This window comes from Sinohyriopsis cumingii, chromosome 16 (assembly GCF_028554795.1).
Source record: "Sinohyriopsis cumingii isolate HCF-2022 chromosome 16, ASM2855479v2, whole genome shotgun sequence".
In the NCBI taxonomy this organism is placed as follows: domain Eukaryota; kingdom Metazoa; phylum Mollusca; class Bivalvia; order Unionida; family Unionidae; genus Sinohyriopsis; species Sinohyriopsis cumingii.
This window is the reverse complement of record NC_142976.1, coordinates 8,023,047-8,045,837: the sequence shown is the minus strand read 5'-3', so window position 1 is coordinate 8,045,837 and position 22,791 is coordinate 8,023,047. Positions and strand designations below refer to the sequence as shown.

General features: G+C 34.7%; 1 protein-coding gene across 2 annotated transcripts in view; it reads right to left on the bottom strand.

The window, feature by feature from the left end:
- LOC149779900 (LIM homeobox transcription factor 1-beta.1-like) overlaps positions 1-22,510 on the bottom strand; it is a 58,652-nt gene extending 36,142 nt beyond the window's left edge. The window contains exon 1 of one of the 2 annotated variants that reach the window (XM_089936587.1): positions 22,304-22,510. In XM_089936587.1, the coding sequence (XP_089792713.1) occupies positions 22,304-22,376 (73 nt within the window). In that variant the 5' untranslated portion in view covers positions 22,377-22,510. Of the gene's footprint in view, positions 1-6,359; positions 8,394-22,303 lie in introns of those variants that run through there. The other variant, XM_089936588.1, reaches the window with a different exon arrangement.
- Positions 22,511-22,791: the final 281 nt, after the last annotated feature.

Sequence of the window (22,791 nt, the reverse complement as noted above, 5' to 3'; positions counted from 1 at the left end):
CCCAGGAGAGTGATTTAAGTGAGTCTGGTATTGGAAAGAAATACAAATGGCTATGGAATCAGATGAAGATACAAGTGGTTACGATCCTAAAAATATATGAAAGTGTGTATGATATTAGAAAGAGATCAAAATGTGTATGACATTGGAAACAGATTCAAATGTGTATGATATTAGAAAATGATGCAAGTATGTATTTTGTTGGAAAGAAATATACATGTGAAAGATATTGGAAAGAAACAAAAGTGTACGTGGGTATCGAAAAGAGATACAAGTGAGCATGATATTGAAAAGAGATACAAGTAAGTATGATATGAAAATGAGATACATGTGGATATGGTATCGGAAAGATTAACGTGAGCATTGCATCAGAACTATACATATGCATGTCATTGGAAGGAGACACAAATTTGCATGGTATTGGAATAAGACACAAGTAGGTATGGTATTGGAAAGTGATACAAGTATGTATGGTACTGGAAAGTGATACAAGTGTGTATAATATTAAAATGATAAACAGGAGGGTAGGGTATCGGAAAGAGATACAAGTCAGTATTAGACTGTAGAGAGATACAGGTGTGTATAATATCGGAAAGAGATACAGATACTATAGAGAGATACAGGTGAGTATAATATCGGAAAGAGATACAAGCGAGTTTGATAAAGAAAGAGATATAAATGGATATAGCATCGGATGGAGATGCAAGTGGGAATGATACTGTATGATATTTGAAAGACATACAGGTGAATATGATATTGGAAATATATAAACTGTGTATGATACTGGAAAGTGATACAAGTGTGAATTGTGTTGGAAAGATATAAACGTGTCTATGGCATCGAGGTATCGGAAAGAGATACGAATGAGTATTTTAGTGGAAAGAGATACAATTGAATGTGATATCAGAAAGAGATACAAGTGAGTATGATATCTAATACAGACACAATTATTATATTGGAAGGGGAAATACAAGTGATCATTATATTAAAAGAAGCAATTACCGTCGGCAAATCATCAAATGGAAAGGAATACAGTAGGTGTGTCGCCAGACAGGGAGAAACAAGTGAACATGATACCCCCTTCATGGATAACAGTTAAGGCGTGTCACGTGACCCTGAAGCGTGTGAACGGGATACCAACTAACATATACATTGGCTTAATATATGAGAAAATAGATATGACATAACAAAAATACATAGGTACCTATAGTGACTGAAAAATATGAAATGGCGGTTTATGTAATTAAAAAAAAAAAGCTATGTAGTCATCTAAGTGAGTTGAAGCAACGTTGCGGACATATTTAAACTGAATCTCGTAATTACTTTGGATTGACTTATTTGATAGGTTTCATATAGTGATAATTTCGTGGCTGTAATAACTACTAATTTAAAGACCCAGCCGAAAATGATCTACGTAGAAAGAAAATAGAGACAATACAATATGCTCCATCCAGAGACATGCCTACTATTTCCCTAACAACGAAACGAAGCTGTAAAGGAGGGAAGAAACAATGAAACAACAAAATTAGTTCATCTAAGCTGTTGTTGATAAAAGTGCCTCATTTATTTTAGACCCGATCAGGAAGCAAAACAAACGTTTACACAAGCTAACCACTGTCCCATACTTTTTTATTTTCTGTGCCGTTTTGTTTAAAATGATTTGTACAAACGTATAGATTTTGAATATATGATTCGCTGCAAACCCAGGCTGCGAAATCATGCAGTTCTTTGAAAAAATCATAATATCCTAACTGTACGATGACCAATCCTTTTGGTTGCTGTATTTTACAACGTTTTCTTGTAAACAATACACTGGCAAGCATTGCTCGGCTGAAAACAAATACACTGCTACACTCCATACAGTTGACAAAATAAATTTTAACATATACAATATAAATTGACAATCAGTGCATCTATGATTCAGACAAATGAACAAAGTAACAAAGACAAAATAATGCATCGTATCACCATTTATTCTTAAGTCAGTCATGTTCTCTAGTTGATCAGTATACCATCCATACTCGCTTATAAGACGAGTTCAAATGCAAAAGCACACACCCAGATCTGCCGTCGCATAATGCGCTGGCAGATTTGGGACTGTGTAGTTTGTTCGATGTAATCAGGCAAACAAAACACCACAGACCCTGATCTGCAGGTGCATTATGCTACGGCTGAGCAGGATCTTTATGGTTTGCAGTTGGACTTAAAAGCGAGTACAGACGGTATACACTAAAATACAACAACGTAGCAAATCTTGTATCAAACACAATGTGCACTGCAACGGGCAGCTGATTGAACTTTACGCTGGACGCCATATCAAAAAAGTTAATTTTCTGCTTGATAATTAATTTTATGATATTGTTATTTATCAAACCCATATTAATTCTATAATCAAAATTTAAAAAACATCAATATACTCTTCGTGTCTCGATACGAACTATCGGTCTGATGCACTTGCTACATGTACACGTTGGACGTGGAAATAACCATGGTTTTCTGTCAAATCTTGTGAATCTTATCCAGCATGTATAGCCTCGTCGTAGATGTTTTAAATCTTTTCAAAAAGATTTTCTATAATTCATGGAACACACAGTTATTTTCATCCATTCAATTTCGCTACCCTTCGACAATATTTGGTTGTCCAAACCAAACCAATCGCATCAACATTATCATCTGACAAAGAGAATTGTCTAGTCTTAAGGCTCTATCTGAAAACTGGGTGATTTTCTTTCTATCACGATATTGGTCGGGCACCTTCCCAAAATATACTAACACATACGCTATGCATAATTTTGATGACAACTGCGTCAAACATAGACAGAGACCGCCTCTATGATTAAACTTGTCCAATTTAAACTGGGGACCAGTCAAACCAATAAGACAAATTACACACTTTAATGTTTCATGCATGCACATTGTACGTAACTTGTAACTTGCCGACATGTCAACTTTCCATAGTAAAGTGAGTAGAATAAAGGAAAATCTCGTAGGCGAACTGTATTATAGAATCTGGCAACATTTCGGTAAAGACTAGAGTAAACAAACAAGCCTTACTGTATGTAGATCAAGACTAGCCATAAAACTCGAAAATAATGGTTTAAAAAAAATAACAATCAAAACAGGGCCAAACGACCGATATATGTCAGAAAAAAGGATTTAAGTCGTAAATACCAAGATATGTACTGCTGAATCTTAAATAAACAATTCTATTCAAAATCACGCAAATGGTATGAAAATAATAATAATAATAATAATAATAGGAAGAAGAAGAAGAAAAAGAATAAGAAGAAGAAAAATAACAATAATAAGAAGATGAATGAGGACTTTGTATAGCGCCTAATCTTTAGAAGCTCTAAGGGCTTTACAACATTATACAACACCTATAACATAAAAAAAACAACATATAAATGATATTATTACAGAAAACAAGCACCATGAAATTAAAAAAACATAAAAACATGCTGTAAATATTTAAGGTAGGAAACTTTATTAGGTCTTTAAGCTTGTTCTTGCAGTCGAAATAAGTGAGTTTTGAGAGCTCTCTTGAATGTGATCACTGTGTCTTTGTGTCTAAGTTCAGAGGGCAATTCATTCCACGTTGCTGGGCCCTGGTATGCAAAAGAACGTTGTCCGTATAACTTCGTTTTTGTAGTAGGAATAATGAGTATACGATTGTTGAAGAGGAGCGTAAGTATCTTGTTGTCTGTACTCATGGGTGAGGTCGGATAGGTATGTTGGACTGGAGTCTGTCATTGAATGGATAGCCAGTGTAGGGTACAGAGCAGCGGGGAGGTGTGCTCTGATCGTGATATTCTAAGTATTATCCGAGCAGCTGTGTTTTGAACATTTTGAAGTTTCTGAAGTAGATATTGAGATGAACCAGACTGAATTGAGTTACAATAGTCCAGTCTTGAAAGTACTAATGAGCATACAAGTGCTTTAGTGGCATCAGCTGAAAGATATTTGCGGTAAGTATGTGTTACTACCGCGACTATTTGTGGCAATTTTAAAAACTGATGTGTTACTTGTACAAGTGTTGTGAAAGGTAATGCGCACATACATACATACATACATACATACATACATACATACATCGCGTAACACTTTCATTATCAACCACGAAACGATGGCAAGGTGAAAGGTCACTTGGGTGACGTCATGTAAACAACGATAACATAAATACGGACGAGATCATGTAAAAAAAATCGTAGGGACGCAGGTTACTTCATCTCAATAGCTAACCGTTCTGTAACTTAAAATAAACAAGTTATCAGCTAACCAAATTACATGTAAACACATTTCTTTGTAACAATATAAATAGACTATAATACACATAAAAGTGTTATTAACTTATCATAAAAATATTGTACATGTATGATGAACGTGAACCCTAAGTTAAAGTGGGTAACTGCTGCCACAATAATACTACGCAATTTACATCACAAAAAATATCTCTAAGCCAGAAGTTATTGACTGAAATCCCGCTTTATGTACCTTTTTCATAACTAAACGTTATCATGTGATCATCAGCAGAAAAGGTCTACAGGGATATAATGCCACGCGTTATAAACAGACAAATTCATGTCGACATGAAAGGGGACGCTTTTTGATTCATGTTATTATCTAACAATTTAATTACTGTACCTTTCCAAGCTAACAGTACACATAATTACTTACGCTTATACTTTTATTTGAATATGGTCAAGGTAACAGTTGACCATACTTTACATGAAAAAGTTATTACAGGTGTATAGTATAACGACTGCAATCCTCTAATTTTAAGTTGAATGACGAAATCCAAGTTCTCCGATGTGCCAAAAGCTCCTTTTCTGTTTATAATAAACAGAACAAGTTACACACTTACCTTGGATAGTTGGTATACGGTCATGGTGTTCAATCGTTAACACAGGACGAATTAACTCTATACACCTCATTGAACACGGAAGACTCATCCTTAAAACTTTTTTTTTTAATCCGTGACGAATTGTCGGTTGGGTGATATAAATACAGTCTCGGCTTGCAAAGAAAATCGAGGACAAATATCTGTATTTTTATCATCGTCGTCAACCCATGCATCACCCTTATTTGTTCGTTGATTTACTTTGTATTTATCGCTTGGAGCCTTAAGGTTCGGCGAGCATTATAATTCATAAAATTCAGGGCTTTAATATTCCGAAATATGTGCCTGAGAAACCATTACAATATTTATCCCAATGTTGTTTTTTTTTAATGAATTCTGTTCATATATTAAAAAGAAATGGACTGTTTACAAGTAACCCGAAATGAAAAAAAAAAAAGCCCGAACAAACCGAATGTCTTCTGCTACTGGAAACCATAGGTCCTAGCCTGTCTTTTAAGGTTATGGATAATTAATGGATAGTGACATAAAACGATTTTCTGTTATTCTACATTTAGTTTTCTTCATTCAACCTTAGTGAGGTTGTCGAATTAGATCCACGCTTCACCGGTGCAGTAAAACATCTATATATCAGCTTAAAATTTCATTACAAATAACACATAACTGCTCCAAGGTTGAATAATGGGCTAAGTATATTGTTCACCTACCACCTGGTTATATAAACCACTCCCCCACACAACTTCAGGTGTTAATCTTAACAGTAGCGTACTAATCGACGGGGGCTGACGGGGCGGCGGTTCCCCCGGGCGCCAGAGATATGGAGCGCCAAAACTACGGGCGGCAGAGGTCATGGGGTGCCCAAACTCTCTTGGACCTTTATCGTCGCCCCGGGCGCAATTTACCAGTAGTATGCCACTGAATCTTAAAATTTCTTTAGCTTATTAACATCATTGATTGACTTTGTTCTTAAGTCTGTCTGTCTGTATGTATGTATGTATGTGAGACTGCGTGCGTGCTTGCATGGGGGTGTGTGCCACATGTCCGATAATGAAAAAGAAAAAATGATAGGTTTATTTATTATTTGTGAATGTAATGCCTTTTCTTTAAAATAAGGTGTTTTAGCATGGGTGCGTAAGCAAATCAAAACAAATCACAGCAGAATGACTCTACAAATTCTACACGATAAATTTATTACACGTTCTTATAACATAATGAACCTATATAAATCAAGCCAAAGTTATATATGTATATATTCACAGATATATAAATCCATGTAGATACACATATTCACGAGCAAAAAGATTCATAAACCATCAAGCGTGGATTATATTCATAAACCCAACTTAACGTGACAACTTTAGACATCGCAGATGTTTTCTTGAATCTATACTCTCTCTCTTTCTCTCTCTCTCTCTACATATCAAGATAGCGAGTTAGCCCTAAACGGAATAGCCATCTACGAGAGAGAGAGAGAGAGAGAGAGAGAACCTACTGGGATTTTTACCTGCGTACGCCTATCCAGGTATTCCAGGTACAGAAACAAAACACAGGTGCAAACTTCTTTAACTCTCCTATACCACCTGATCACTAGAACTGTCAGTATACTATTACCACTAACTGTCACCCGGCTTTCCTTTCTGCAGTAAATATTACAACTACCTGGTCTCCACCCGTATACAGTGGTTTACCCTTCCCTGATCGATGTACTTGAGGTTCGCATTAGCAGAGTGTGATAAATAACTTATATTTGGGTCATTTACGAAGACAGTTTTATGGCAGAATCTTTTAGAATTTCTGCTGACCCTTTCGCTCGACAATGTTCACAATTCTCAGCTGAAAGGCCATGTTGATCTCGCCTAAAGTGCAACCAGAAAGGAAATCGAAACGCAACACGTCGTGACAAATACATCTTCTAGCAGCCGATTCATCGAATATACAAAGGTAGCTAGGACGTACCCTTGTTGATAACGCTTAAATAAACGTATGCATATTGTAACTGAGGATAGAGCGGATTTTAGGATTCCTTGACTGTGTATGAATTGTAAAGCGGTAAAGGCGATTTAACTCTTCAATGTTTCTTTCATTTTTCACGGAGAAAACGCCAAATGGAGATTATGGAGGTGTTTTTGAGTTAATGCCGGGTCGCCCTCCTACATGAAAAGAAGCCAGCAGTGGATCTTCTTTGAGTACCAGTCTAGCAACCGTGATCCTTCAAATCGCACATCCAGGCTGTATGATTTGATATACAAATGTGGAAATGGCAAATCAAGCAAATTATACTACACTTGACCGAATCTATCTGAATTTCCGCCTAAGTGAATGTATGTAGGTAAAATAATGTTTACATGATTGTTTGAGGAATGATATAATATTGTCTTTTGATACCCCGACCAACCAAACTTTTCTATTAAACACAGAGATAGATATAATATGTATTTACAACCAAAACAAAAACATTTATTTGATTCGATATTTTCGGATGAATGATACATTTTATTCCGTATATTTTCCAAGTGTAGTTCTTAGCACAAGCAATGTCTGAATAAAAAAAAAAAAGAAAAACATTTCTATTTTGATTAATTAGAACTCTTGATGATTTGGATGCTGTTCTTTCAAAAACAATTTATGCCTACTGAATAAGTAGAAAAATAATCCAGAGTTCTGCAATGCAACATGAAGAAGACGATCACATCATGTGGCACAGTGTTATATCATCAAAACTTGAAAAAGACGTTCACATCATGTGGCAGAGTTCTAACACAAACTAAATAAGACAGAACACGTGGCACAGAGGTCTATCATAGAAACTAAATAAGAGAGTCACATCAAGTTGCATAGTGTTCTATCTTAACAAACTAAAGAAGACAGGTCATGTGGAACATTTCTACCCTGACAACCTAGGTCACATCATGTGCCACATAGTTCTATCATGACAACCTATGCAAGACGGCAACATCTTGTGCCACATAGTTCTATCATGACAGCCTATGCAAGACGGCAACATCATGTGGCATAAGAGTTCAATCATGACAACCTATGCAAGACGGCAACATCATGTGACATCAGAGTTCTATCATGCAATCGATACAAGACGGTCACGTCAAAGTTGAAGCGGGGTCCAGTGGTCTAAGGCGCTTGGCCGTTACCTATAATTGCCATCTCACCACTGTCCGCGTGGGTTAGAGTCTCGGGTTCAGACAACGTGGGTATGTGAGAAAGTATACAAGTAGCTCCCTGTGGGCCGGCGATTCTTCTCAGAGTTTTACCAGGATGTTCCAATTATGTATAACCTATCATGTGATGGAAAATGGCGTTAAACTCAGCAAAACCAAATCATTGCTAAAGCATTACTCAGCGCGTTCATTGATTTGCTGAACTTGTTTTAAAAATGTCCAATTTCATTGTTATGAATACATCATGATGGGTTTTTTGTGCTTCAAAATTAGTGTCAATTAAATATAATTTTGTAGTGTTCTATAGAATTATTTTGAGAGAGATTAATATGACCTTACGATTTAACTGTTATGATGTGTTACCTTACATTCAAAGCAAAATGACTTATAGACACTCCGATATTTCATTGATTGAAGTTTTTTCATAGTCATGCCAGCTTCCGGTATTATTTTCCATAATGTCCATTTTGGGGCCATTCGTTTCATTAGGCACGTGTGTATCTACATTTTAAAATTCAGAAAAACAAAAGATTTCACCCGAGACAGTTCTCCACTGGAACGACCGGTATCCTGTTTGGAACGCAGGCGTGAGAATGTGAAATGTGCCGCAGAAAAATAACGTTTCCACTTCATTTAAATCGAATCTCGAAGAAAATAATACTTTAATCCTTGCCTTATTCCTCCGTCCAGATTTGATGAAAAATGGCTTTTTAACTGTCTAGATCAGAGGGTCTATGTCTGCGGGCCCACGGGGTTTGATAATGCCCTCATTGACGGTTTCAAGTGCCCATTATCCCGCGTGAGTGGTATGTCAGGGCCTAGTCAAACACTCAACTCCGACCTCAAGTACCGAAACCTTGTCACGCCGTTAATACCGCTGTTACATTTATTTATTTATTTATTTATTTATTTATTTATTTAGTTTGGTTTAAAACCAAATTATGTATCAGTATTTGAAAACGTGATATTTCATTTAATTGAATAGCAAAATAATAATGACTTTTTTGTATTGATTTGTGTCATACATTCTAAATTGCCCGTAATAACTAACACTTCCAGCGCATCTATTTACTTTTGAAAGATTGTATTATGATAGTTTATAAGGATGCTCTCGTGCAAGGATTATTTTGACACAGAGTTGGCCACATGAAAGATATATGAAGGTTAATTCGTCATAAGAGGTCGATAACAAATGGATACTTTTAACAACATAAAATGACTTTTGTGATTTTGACTTTAATGTCAGAAGGGAAAAAACGGTAATCTCTCACGCAGATTTAAAAATAGAATTTGCTACAGTATGAATTAATACCAACAAACTTTTCAGATTATCTGGACTAACTTTATTCGTTCGTATGGGAACGTCATCATTTGCAGAAATTCAAGAATAAAACAAGTACAAATGTTTGCTGATAAAAAGTCAATGAAACAATCTGACGTATTTGTTTTTATATAAATGTCAGATTATATGACATAGAAACAAACGTCAACATCCATAATTAACGTTTATACCACTATCGGTTGTGACAAATTCAAAACAATCGTTCTTCTTGGATTTTATCTCTCACGATTATCTGAGTTGAAATGATACATTTGTTTCGATACTTTCAACAAGAAAAGCAAAATAAATTATATCAAACTCGTAAATGTGTGAAAAGCTGGGCGGACACTTGGGCTAAAATTTCCCTGTCCAGTGATACTGTATACTTGTAATTACCACTAGTATAATTAGCACGTATATCGGAAATCAAAAGCGGTGGTCTCTAGTTGATACGCTTGACTCGTCAATAACGGGACTCTCTCTCTCTCTCTCTCTCACACACACACACATCGACATTAAGGATATGACGTGAAAACGAACTTAGATCGAAGGCAGATGTTGTCACGTAGTAACAAGAGGCAAAGAACGAATGCCGATCGTTTGTCTGCAATCACAAGCTATCGGCACACGATTTACTTGTTGGTTATGCGTTGTTGTTATAATTATTGTTTGCTTTTGTTTGTTTTGTTTTGTTTTTATGAATTACGGACCCGGAAGCAGACTATAATGTGGGTTTAACGCCATTTTTTTTTAGCACACGATATGCTGCTATTCATGGCCTCCTGTATATTTCGTGGAGCAAGCTGTTGGCAGCTTTCACACATGCAAAGGTTCTCCGAGCCAGAGACTCGAACCAACGCGGACAGGGTTAAGATGTCAATGATCTGTAAAGATAAGCGTCTAAGACCTTTGAGATATCACGGTGAAGCAGACGTTAAGATCATGAAATACCACTTGAAGCAGACGATAATTTCATGGAATACCATTTGGATTTTTTTAAAGGTATAATGTATATTATTGGAATGTCTCGTAAAAACTCACTCATGAAAAAATGATACAAAACAACAACAAACTGAGAAAATCGAAGGATAAATGATTTGTAAAAATAAATGTGGGTTTTGTACTAGCATATTTAATGGTTTGGATAAAACATAAAATCATTGAAAGGCAAATATGTATGTCAGACTTGAATTGTTATTTGTAATGACGTGTTTCGTTATGTAACGCGTGTGAATAAATGAATGAAGGGAGGGAGTGTCACTAAGTTAATACAATTTGCAGAAAATCATCTCTGAAATACTCATTTTGTACAAGCAAAAACAAAATTGCACAGCAATGCATTAAATCTCCAAAATTATTTTTAAATGTTTTTTAAAGAAAGGTATAGATTCATCACAAACACTCCACAATATACAATTTTTGTGAGGCATATTTTGTTGGAATTTCATTATTACTGCATACTATTTTATCTCTATTGTAACGTGAGTTATCATTCATATTCATCGATCATTCGATCTTTAACGTTCCGTCATGTCACAAATGCGAATACAACAGACAGACAGACAGACAAACACACAAACGCATACATACATACATACATACATACATACATACATACATAGAATTACAAGTATAAACCAAACATAACGGAAAGTGATATCCCTGTGTTCTACAGGAGAATGCGCGATAATACTTGTCAATATTAATATCTAATAAAAATAATATTATCATACTGGTTAGAATTTTTTTAATTTGTACGAATTACAAATTCTCTAACATGTATGATAGTATTATTATTTAGATGTCATTATTATTTTTTCCAAAATACAATCTTCTATATAAAGCGTTAGTATTGTTTCAGTAAACCCACCTCTCCCGATTTTATACCGTCTTCACATACTAAAGGACTTAAATTCCTACATAATTTTAATATTAGTAGATATTTTATTTTATTTTTTCAATGAAATATTTGTTGTATTATCAGGTATTAGTGTAGACAGGATGACTACCTCAAGTTATCATTTGAGTTTTATGATTTAAAAGTTTCTGTCCGAGTAATATCATGGACAAGTTTCCGTCCGAGTATTTTCATGGACAAGTTTCAGTCCTAATATTATTACATACAGGTTTCTGTCTGCATATGATGCTATACAAGAGTCTGTCCGAGTATGATGCTATACAAGAGTCTGTCCGAGTATGATGCTATACAAGAGTCTGCCGGAGTATGATGCTATACAAGGTTCTGTTTGGGTCTTATGACAGACAAGTTTCTGTCGAAGTATTATTATGGATATATGGATAAATCTCGGTTCGGGTATTATGACAAACAAATATTTGTCCGGGTAGGCTGTATCATTTTTCAGTCTCCTTGATAGTTACCGAGAATAAATAGTACCATTGGAAAGAGCCAAGAAATGTTGTTCTTGTCAGCTTTCATTACGTTCTTGATGTGTAGTTATCGATTGAACAAAGCAGATGCTGGCATTTAGTTTAACAAATGCACCCAGTTATAAAATTCTCTCTCTCTCTCTCTCTCTCTCTCTCATAGCTGGAATACGTTGGACTCGAATCACGTGGTTTCTTTTTCCTAAACAGCAGAACTTAATTATAACACACAAATTATCACGACTTAATACGAATTAATAGGAGTAACAATTTAATGGAGAGTTTTAGGTATCATGTTGAGAGAAACATCGGCAATAAATAACGCTGTAACAAAACATCCCTCGCTCAGACTCGCTCTTGCATCGCCCAGTTAAAACACCCATGGTTTTATGGACAACGGTCAAAGATGCGAGGACATAAAACGGAGAACGATGAAAATCGGTGAGCATTACTGAGACACTTGCGGACGATAATGACTTTCAATTTCGAATGCAAACTTTTTACACCTGCAAAATTTATGGAATAATTGTCTGGAAATTCATCGACAAGATCATTATTATTACAAGCCAGTGAACCACTATTGTCCGCGTCTTTACGGCATTTTGCTTACGTTGATGTGCAGCACTCACCGTGTCGGAAATCACTAAAGAACGCAATTTATTGGCAACCGGCCATTTTGATTTCCATTCAAGTTTGCGGTGACATACGAGTATAAAGTCTGATTAATACGGGAAATCGTGAGACTTATGTATGGAGAGACCGCATTAAATGTTTGAAGGTAGGTAATAAAAAGAATGTATTCAAATTTATTTTTCCTGTCAACGATTTCTGCAGAAATTAGATCTATTTCTCATTACGTAAAGAATGCGAGAAAATTGTGATCACCTTTAAAACTGAAATATAGCCGTAGATGAGTCAGAGATCTGATAGGTATGTATTCAACTAACATACATTTCCATGCAGCAATGATAAAGATCAAAGACACCGTTCTCACATCACATAAATGAGTAAGACAGCTCATTAGCTACCAATAAAGCTCTCTCCCCCTCCTCAATCTCATTTTGCTAACATTAATATGTTCTAATGCGGTTTATTTTTATTTTTTAAAAGTGATGAAATCTCAAAAATGTAATCTTTTTTAAACTGCTTGCATACTTTGTAACCTTCTACCTCCAGAGTCTCCCCACATATGTCTGTCTGTTGCATTCTTAAATTAATAGTGTCTTGTACGAAAGGCGTTAATGAATATAATGTATAAATAAAACATTTAAATCCGCTTTGTATGCTAAATTGCTTCAGGTTACACGTATTTAGTAAGAGACTCATTGGACTATTACTGCTGCTGGTGCTCCTACAACAATCAACACATCAATCTGTGTTACTAACTCATGTATTATTACCGCTCCGGTGGTCTAAGTGGTTAGAACGTCCGTCTCGGATGCGTGAGGTCTCGGGTTCGAACCCCGGCCGAGTCATACGAAAGACTTACAAAAAATGGTACTATCAGCATAAGAGGCTAGCGGTAAGACTGGTTTGCCTGGTGCCAGGATAATGTGGCTGGGTGGGACATGATGCTACATGTCTACAGCATGATGCTCCAGTGCTAGACGTCAGTGTAAACTGCTACAATTCAGACATCGTAGCGATATGACTGATTTTTTTTTTAAAGCTACGTTAAAAATCCAAAACACACACACACACGCACGCACAAACACACACACACACACACACACACACCTGTGCTACTATTATTACTCAAGAAATAAAAGCAGCAAAATACAACAGATATATATATATATATATATATATATATATATATATATATATATATATATATATATATATATATATATATATATATATATATAACTACTACTCTGCTATGATTACCAACGGCAACATCAACTACTACTGTTATTAATTTTACTACAACTAACGATTATAAGTAAAATGAACAAATTGGTTGGTTATCATCACACAAGAGGAATACCAACGTATAAACCAGTGTCAAATGTGTTTACAAATAAAAATAAATAAAGTAAGTAAGTGAAGTGAAACATTTATTATTCGAACGCACTGATTTCGTATGCACAGTGATCACGTGACTAAATGCGAATGAAAGTAAGACAGTCTTAATGGTCCAAAGGATAACACATTGTTTCTGGTTAGTGAAAAATAATGATAACTGATATATGTATAGTATACATATTACTGTATAAAAACTGATATACGTATAGTATACATATTACTGTATAAAAACTGATATACGTATATTATACATACTATAATATAAAAACTGATATACGTATAGTATACATATTACTGTATAAAAACTGATATACGTATAGTATACATATTACTGTATAAAACTGATATACGTATAGTATACATATTACTGTATAAAAACTAATATATGTATAGTATACATATTACTTTATAAAACTGATATACGTATATTATACATACTATAATATAAAAACTGATATACGTATATAGTATACATATTACTGTATAAAACTTATATACGTATAGTATACATATTACTGTATAAAATCTGATATGCGTATAGTATACATATTACTGTATAAAACTAATATACGTATAGTATACGTATTACTGTATAAAAACTGATATACGTATAGTATACATACTATAATATAAAAACTGATATATGTATAGTATACATATTACTGTATAAAAACTGATATATGTATATTATACATATTACTACTGTATAAAAATGTTCAGAACCATCCAGTTGAATCTTGTATAAAGTAAAAAATTCTCTTTTCAACTTACCGCCTATTTGCTCTCAAATAAGTCTTCACTATTTTGGAATTATATGTACAGTTCCTTCACAGCACTAATAAATCTGTCCCGCCTCCCTCGGCGAAAAGGGTATAATAATGATCGAAAAATCCCTCTTGGGATTAAACAATATGTACTTCTTTTTCAAATGATAAACACAAACGGTTTTATGTGTCCAATTATCTAAATTTGACAGGATGAATGAATGTTTTTACTTTTAGCTATATGATAGTAACAATGAACTTGACGTGAGGGCTAAGTTTTCAATAAAGCCGTAATTTAACTTGAGACCACTCTAAATATGAACCCAAGAATCACCAAATTCTGCTCTACTCTTTGCAATGACTGGTTGTGGAACGCATAGGCACTAGATGGAAAAATTAAAGATCTTCATTCAGGAGGTAAAGAAAAGACGTACTTAAAATTTGTCCCTTTAACCTGTGGACATATTTGAGAAAATAGCGCATAACAACATTCAAGTCTGTTAAACTGTGAGTTTTGAAGAAATCCCTGGGAACAGAAGGGGCAAAGCGCTTATGTGGCGAGTGAAATGAAAAAAACTCGGACAATAAGAGAATACTATTTTAAATTTTCAACTTGAAACAAATCCCCTTAGGGTGAAACAGATACTGCTATTTTTTTCTCAACTTGCCACAAAAAATTTCGATATTCATATTTCACGGCGAATTCCTTCCAACAATACTAAAGAGAGACAAATTATAAACGGCTAACATCTAAACAAACAGTTCTCCACGCGACAATAGCCATTGTGGAACGTAATGCCTCAAGGACTCCCTCTCCAACTGCTGTTTGCCACCACAACACGGCTACCTACATATCATGAGGGACGTTGAGGACTAGAAAAAGCTCACTTGAGAGTATCGAGTGTACACAATTACAGGCTAATATTCACAAATGCGAAGAACATTTTCGACGCGGTTTTGTATCGTCTAATATTCACGTCCCTATTTCGCAGAGGTCACGATCTTTTGCTTTCGTTTGGCCCTGAGCGCAGAGGGTTGATGCTAAGTAATTGTCTCTAATCATTTCCTTTGCTCTGGGCATTAAAATCAAACTATTAGTTTAAATATTCTCTTTTATTGGCTTCCTCGCGAAGACGCCATCAGAGTCGATAGGTGGAGCTTCGCTTTTTGAGGCCCTCCAGAAGTTGGCCCTTCCCTGTTCTTGTTATTTTTGTACTATTTACAGTTCTAAACAGAAATTATTGTATTATGTTGTCCTCTGTTGCTGTATACACAATGCACGAGCAATGTACGTGCGAACGTTTGCCATTTTCCTCCCCTGTTAAATCAATTGCCGATTTATAAGTGCTAGGAAGATACTCGTAACATGCAATTCCAAACGTCCTCGGGGCGTTTCGTTCCACAATAGCTATTGTCATGTGGAGAACTGTTTGTTTAAATGTTATATTGATGCTTTCTTTTCTTTATTATTATTTTCTCTCATTTTTTCTTTTCTTTTACTTATCATCTTTCTATTGCCCCCTTTATTTTCTTAATAAATAACTTCATACCGTCACGTATGTGTTGTAGCACGAGTAAGCAGACTATGTGATACAGACAAAGTCAAAATTGCTCATATTTCCAACGCTAAATGTTAAATTCTAAGCTATTTCCATTTTCTCTGATACAGTCTCTTAAATAATTTCTCTGATACAGTTTGTGAAATAATTTATCTGATAGCGTTTGTTAAATAATTTCACCAGTGTCGTGATTATGTGTAACATCGGCAACTGACCAATATTTATTTCCTGTTTTGTTGTAATTTATTTTATTTTATGCATCTTTTCTTTTGCATTTATTTGACTTTTATACATTTTTTCGCCTTGTATATTGTGTCGCATCGCTTTTGTCTAGTCCCTGTATCGACATGACTAGTCTAGTCCCTGTGTCGACATGACTAGAGAACTTTAGATACTTTAAGAAAATAACTTTAAGAATGCATCCTAGTTGCATACTTTGATTTTTTACTGTTGTTTGTTTTGGTATGAATACCCGTCCCAAAACGTATTAGATGCCGGTTTACTTAAAATATGTAAATAGTGTATTTTTATTTTCCTCCTTTCATTGAGTTAATAATATTAACCAATTTTATTCCATTTTATTACCATATTTGCAAAGAATGATACAAAAGCATAATAAAATGTTCCCAAGTTATTTCCAGTTATGCAAATTTTTTTATATAAAAATCACACGTTGAATTCAGCTTCATAAATTACCCTATTGGAAATATATTTGCGATATAATTCAGTGCAAAAATAGTAATGTCAGTCTAGACCAATTTGTATTCCTTTTCGAAGTCAAAGCACCTACAATGCCGATTTTATCACATTTTCCAATGAACATGTATTCCAAACTTATCCCCAGATGGCGCTGTCACTATTTTGATACGCAACTGCCATTACAGGTTGAAATCTGTAAGAACTGCCCTGGAATACCTTATATGTATTCAGCTCATTTTCGAAGGAATTCCCCAAAAGGTTGCGTAAAATATATACATTTATTTTTTGATCGCGCCATAAAATTTAGCATTGACATTGTTAATATATCAATATGTTAAATAAAATTCCATCTAAAGAAATAACCTAAGTAAAGACTGACAATGATGCTGACCTCATTACCAAATGATATTTAGTGTCGACAGTAGCGTTGTTTGCAAACAGCGACTTTGCATTGGTCGAATATCAACTATAATGCACTGGTAAAATTATAATAAGGGAAAAATCTCTCCAAAGACCATGTTTAGATTTATGTGGATGTACATTTGTCATCTCGTCGAAATCAGTTTTGTAGCCTTGTAAGGACAGAACATCCTTATTTATCAAAATGGCCACGACATTGAACTTAGCGTTTACACCAGTATATAGTGGTCCCTCGCTCTGTTAGTTGTTTATTAGTCCGCGCAAGACATACATTTTCAGATATGGAATGTATGTAGTGTCATATGTAATAGATAGATAGATAGATAGATAGATAGATAGATAGATTGATAAGGGCGCGGATAAAAGAGATTTGAGGATGTGGAAAAGTGTTTATTATATCTCATGTTTATCCATCAAGTTGACGTTGCAGTTTCTTGTACCATGCGGCCTTGTTCTACGATTTGGTTTCTTTTTTAAAAAAATTTCTGTCTCCTACTTTTCTGCTTCATGGTAGTTATTTAAGTCTACATAGAAATTCAGTGTTGTTTCGAGACAGTGTGCGGTTTACATCTTTAATCTTGCAGGATGCACGAAACTCACGTGCAATTTTGATGGCTAATTATGGCAATACAGTATAATGATTTCCCTAGCTGGTTTCCTATCTATTTACTATCTCATCCAAGCATAGCCTATTTCATTCACAGCTACACATGTCTTTGAAATTATGTTGCTGTGAATGAAACAGAGTATGCTTTTCCAGTTCAAAGTTATGTTTACTTATCCTTATACACAAGAAAAGATATCAACAAGCATTAGGAGAGGCGTTTTCAATGGAAGATTTACCGCGAAATTATAATTGAATTTCAATGTTTTCTCCTTTGAAACTCACTGAAAGATAAAATCAGATTTTCCTCCTCTAAAGCAGAAAATAATCATTTGATGCGGGACTTTTCTTTTCTGCAGAATTCGTGTGTAAGCACGTCTTTTCCAGAAACACATTCACGCGTAGCTCTGTGGAAAACTTGCTATGGCTTCATTCCACCGCCTCAATAAGGCATTGTCTGATAATATTAGCCAATTCAGGCTGATTCAAATTCTGAGGAGAGAAGGTCTTGCGGGGCCAATATCAATATGAAAAATGTCATAAGATCACTTGTTTGACAAGATGCAATGCTAAATCTCTAGTTACAGTGATGGCGTTGCTTGTGAGATCAAAGGAGGCGGGGCGAACATCCGGGCACCGCGCAACCAGGCGGACTAATCCACTCACCGCATCACAATGAACACAGGTGCTCACTTGCGCTCAAGAAAAAGCTTGTCTCCGTTTGAGCGTCAACGGAGTTTCCTCAAGAAATTGTATATATAAAAAAGAAAACATCAAGAAAGGTATTCAACCCGTCCAAATAACTGATGAATCAATTTGCAGGTGTTTGTATTCGAGCTAACAGATTTTATGCGTTAGAAAATCATCTCATCTAGCGAAAAATAATGAAGTCTGGCGGAATGTGTTAGCATGCACACATACTTTTAGCGTTATGACTTAAATCTGTTAATTATTCCCTTGTTACATTTCGAAATAGTCATAGAATAACACACGGACAACCTCTTTCATTTCATTCTGCAATCTGATTAAACAGAAAAAAGTCTGAAAACTTGAAACGTTCATGTAAAGTATATATTTAAACAAAAATACAATTAACTCCTCTTTCCGAAAATAAGAAAGCTTACTCTTAATATAAACTTTTAAGATGACCGACCTTTTCCAAATTAATGATTTCTAAATTAATGATTTCCAAATTAAAATTCCGATACGATGTATTTCCAAGAGTGTTTGACACAACTTTCACACCCACAGCTAACTTTCAAGATAATATTTCTTCCCATGTCAAGAACTTGAAACATGTCAAAGTTTCCTCCACAATATATATATATATATATAAATATATATATATATATATATATATATATATATATATATATATATATATATATATATATATATATATATATATATATATATATATATATATATATATATATATATATATATATATATATATATATATATATATATGTGTGTGTGTGTGTGTGTTTGTGTGTGTAAACTTCTCATACATGTTGCATTTTACAGATCATATATCAAGTCTTCACAAGTGGTAATATCTCCTGATCACACAGAAACTGGACGTCACCTATTATCATGAGAACTATCCGTTAATTAAATAAGCCTATATGATAAATACATATGCATGTGTCAAATAAAAGCGTCAGTCGATCTCATCGACAGCTGATAGTGTTCTTTCTGGCAGCTGTATTACTGGCATCGACAAACACTTTATTTGTAATTATTCCAATGTACGTTGATAATAAAGCGTGACACAATATTATGACAACTCATCTAACAACTATAACTGATTCACAAACCTGGCAGTAATCTAGTTTTTACTGTTATACGTAATACTAATTTTCGGCAACAACGATGCTAATATGTTAGATGGAGTTTAATAGTTTAGCTGATGTCGTTTGAGAGTTATTGTTGTCCTATATATATATATATATATATATATATATATATATATATATATATATATATATATATATATATATATATATATATATATATATATATATTGTAAGTAGCAACATCAAGCTTGGACGAACGGACAACGGGTCATCCCATAATCTTTTCAGATACATGACTAGTGGGGCTAAAATTATATTTGGTGTTTGTAAATCGTCAGGTCGACTATTTTCTGATTTTCAAAAACTGGAGCCCAAGGCTCTTCATTTATGAAATGTGTGATACATAAAATTATCATGAAGCACGTGACTTGATAAAGAAGTTAAATTCAATATAAAAAATTTAAGTGCTGATACGGTATGAAGAGGTATTCTTTTGGGGCTGGGGTGGGCTTTTGTTTGACGTATTCTGTAAGTATTTTTTTTAGTGAAAGAATAAATATTTGTAAGAAGAAGAAAACACATCGCTCTCCATTGTTCAATACACCGAGAGTTTATAGTTTCTAACCAGACGGCATGAATTATGGGCAAACAGTTATGATTGTAATGACGGTCTTTCCGCGTGCCCGAGCGACGAGACAATTTCCTGCACGTGGAGGTAGCACGCGTTTGAAACTCTTAACGTTTGCACTTTTGTTCTGCGTTTCAGTTTCAAATACAAAATCCCCGATAACACTTCTTTCATTCAATTAGAACCCATATTATCAAAGAACTATCGATCAAAGACGAGCGTGAGATGGACTTCCTGACATTTCTCGGCGACTTCTTGGATGAACATTCTCATACGATGCACTATGTATGGAACGCTTAAAGTAATTACGCATGCAGAGGTATCGGATTTTCTCTAGGTTGGCAACGATCAACGTGTACAACAAACGTTCTAAAATGCTTCCTAAATTTACAGATATATACTTCTGATGTTGCTGCATACGGTGAAATTGTGGAGCGTGTGGAATTTTTATTTTGACGGCACATTTGATACGTTAATGAATATATACCACCGAAGAAATGGGACAAAAGTGTCATTTACAAAGAGACGCTGAAGCAGCCTGCCCTAGCTGGCATGGGCGATGATCGAGTCCACGACCCTTAGACACTCTACTAACTGAGCAACTGCTACCAGTGAGCATGGAATGATTCTTCTTAAATACATAAATCTAGTTAAGTTTGCTAAGTATTGGTTTAGAATTACAATTTCTGAAACTATTCTATTGAGTACTGCATGTAGACTGTTATTTATGGAAAGTGAATCAAATAATACTATTTTCTGGATTACATTGCTTAAAAATACTTTAAACAGATTAGAGTTTGGTGACAAATTAGCCTTTCCTCATTCTAGAAATTTCATGTTGTTTCCAAGATTTGAACAAGGAGTTTAATAAGTTGTTACAAAAGACTGGAACAATAAAATTACAAAATTCCGATAAACTGTCTGTGTAAAATATCCAGACTTTTGTCTCGAATATTATCTTATATTCTGTGTAATCATAAACATATATCAGCTTTGATGAAACCCGGTCTCCTCACAGTGTAAGAAATAAATCTGGACGATATCGAAACAGTGCAATTGATAGAACTAAACTGGGGAATATCGAAGTAGTACAATCGATAGAAAACAAACTTAGCGATATCGAGGCAGTGCAATCGACAGAAATGACAGTACCACGTGATGTCCATCATATTGAAGATGCATATCCTTTTCTTTTCGTGTGTCCAATATATAATAAAAAATTTCAGGAACAAATCATCCATGTGTACGTGTTGTCAATTGTTATCAGGTAGGAACAAGAAAACAAACTGTACATAAGCTAATTTGTATATAACGCATTTGAAATAAGAGATCGAGTGTTATAATTAAATGCATTTGTCAGAAAGACTGCTTATATTTTTTTTCGTTCCGCTTCTCTCCAGCTTTTGTTAATTTAATATTTTATTTATAGTTGTATGCGTAACATTTGGTAACTATGGACTATTCATAATATAGTACTCTGTGTGTAGGTACATTTTTAAGTATAACATTGTATTACCATGCATTGTTTGTCACATGTACTCTATAAGGGGGTGCATGCTTAGGAAAATGAATTATTGAACTGAATTCTAACGTGTGTTTCACCTCGTGATAAATTTTGTCTTAATCGTTAGCACTTTATGAGTTTTTCTATTTTTCTTTAAAGAAGTGCTATGTAATCAGACTATTCACGTAGTATTAAATAAATAAATAAATAAATAAATAAATAAATAAATAAATAAATAAAATAACTGATAGAAGAACACTGATACAGAAAATTATGTGGTGGAAGAGGTTTTGCTCGCTTTTATTTATATTTTTCAGGTCGTCCCTACCATTAGATCGCAAATGTACTTATATATACGCCAGTTAAAACGTATAAAATGATATGCTAGAAATTCATCTATGCTTGACTCCCTCAAGGACTGTCACACACTCATGCATTGACAACAACACAGACAACTACAATACCAATGTACAATAAGCAGTAGAAAGCAAACGTAACCACGTGGATATAAGGAGAGACACAAGGGAACGCACACAAATAATCACATATATAAAGCTTACTTACCCTGTGGGTAATATACACCAAAAGGCTGAGGGTAGTAAATTTCCGTCTCCATACACGTTTGGTGGACGCGCATGCGAAGGATGGCGGCAGATGGGGTGGGGCGGGTTATCGCGTCTCTTTAGTCCATTACCACACTCGCTACGTTTGACTTTCTGTTTCTGTAGTTCTTGGCAAGGAAAATTGCTTATGGTTCTGCCTTTATTTCTAGAACCTACCAAAATACGTCAAAAAAGGGAAGGTGTTTAAAATATAAAATTAAAAGACAAATGTAGTTGTACAAGGCTATTTAGAAGAGAATAATAAAGACTCTGGGAGAAAATTGTATTATCTACGAAATGTTCTGTGACACCTAGTCAGTCTCAAAAGATTTTGGTTACACTTAGGTACAACAGCAGGATTCGGCAGATAAAACTTTCATTTTTCTTATATCAATATAAAGCCAGCGCTCAGGTGGCCTAGTGGTTAGAGCATTCGCTTAGATGCGGGAG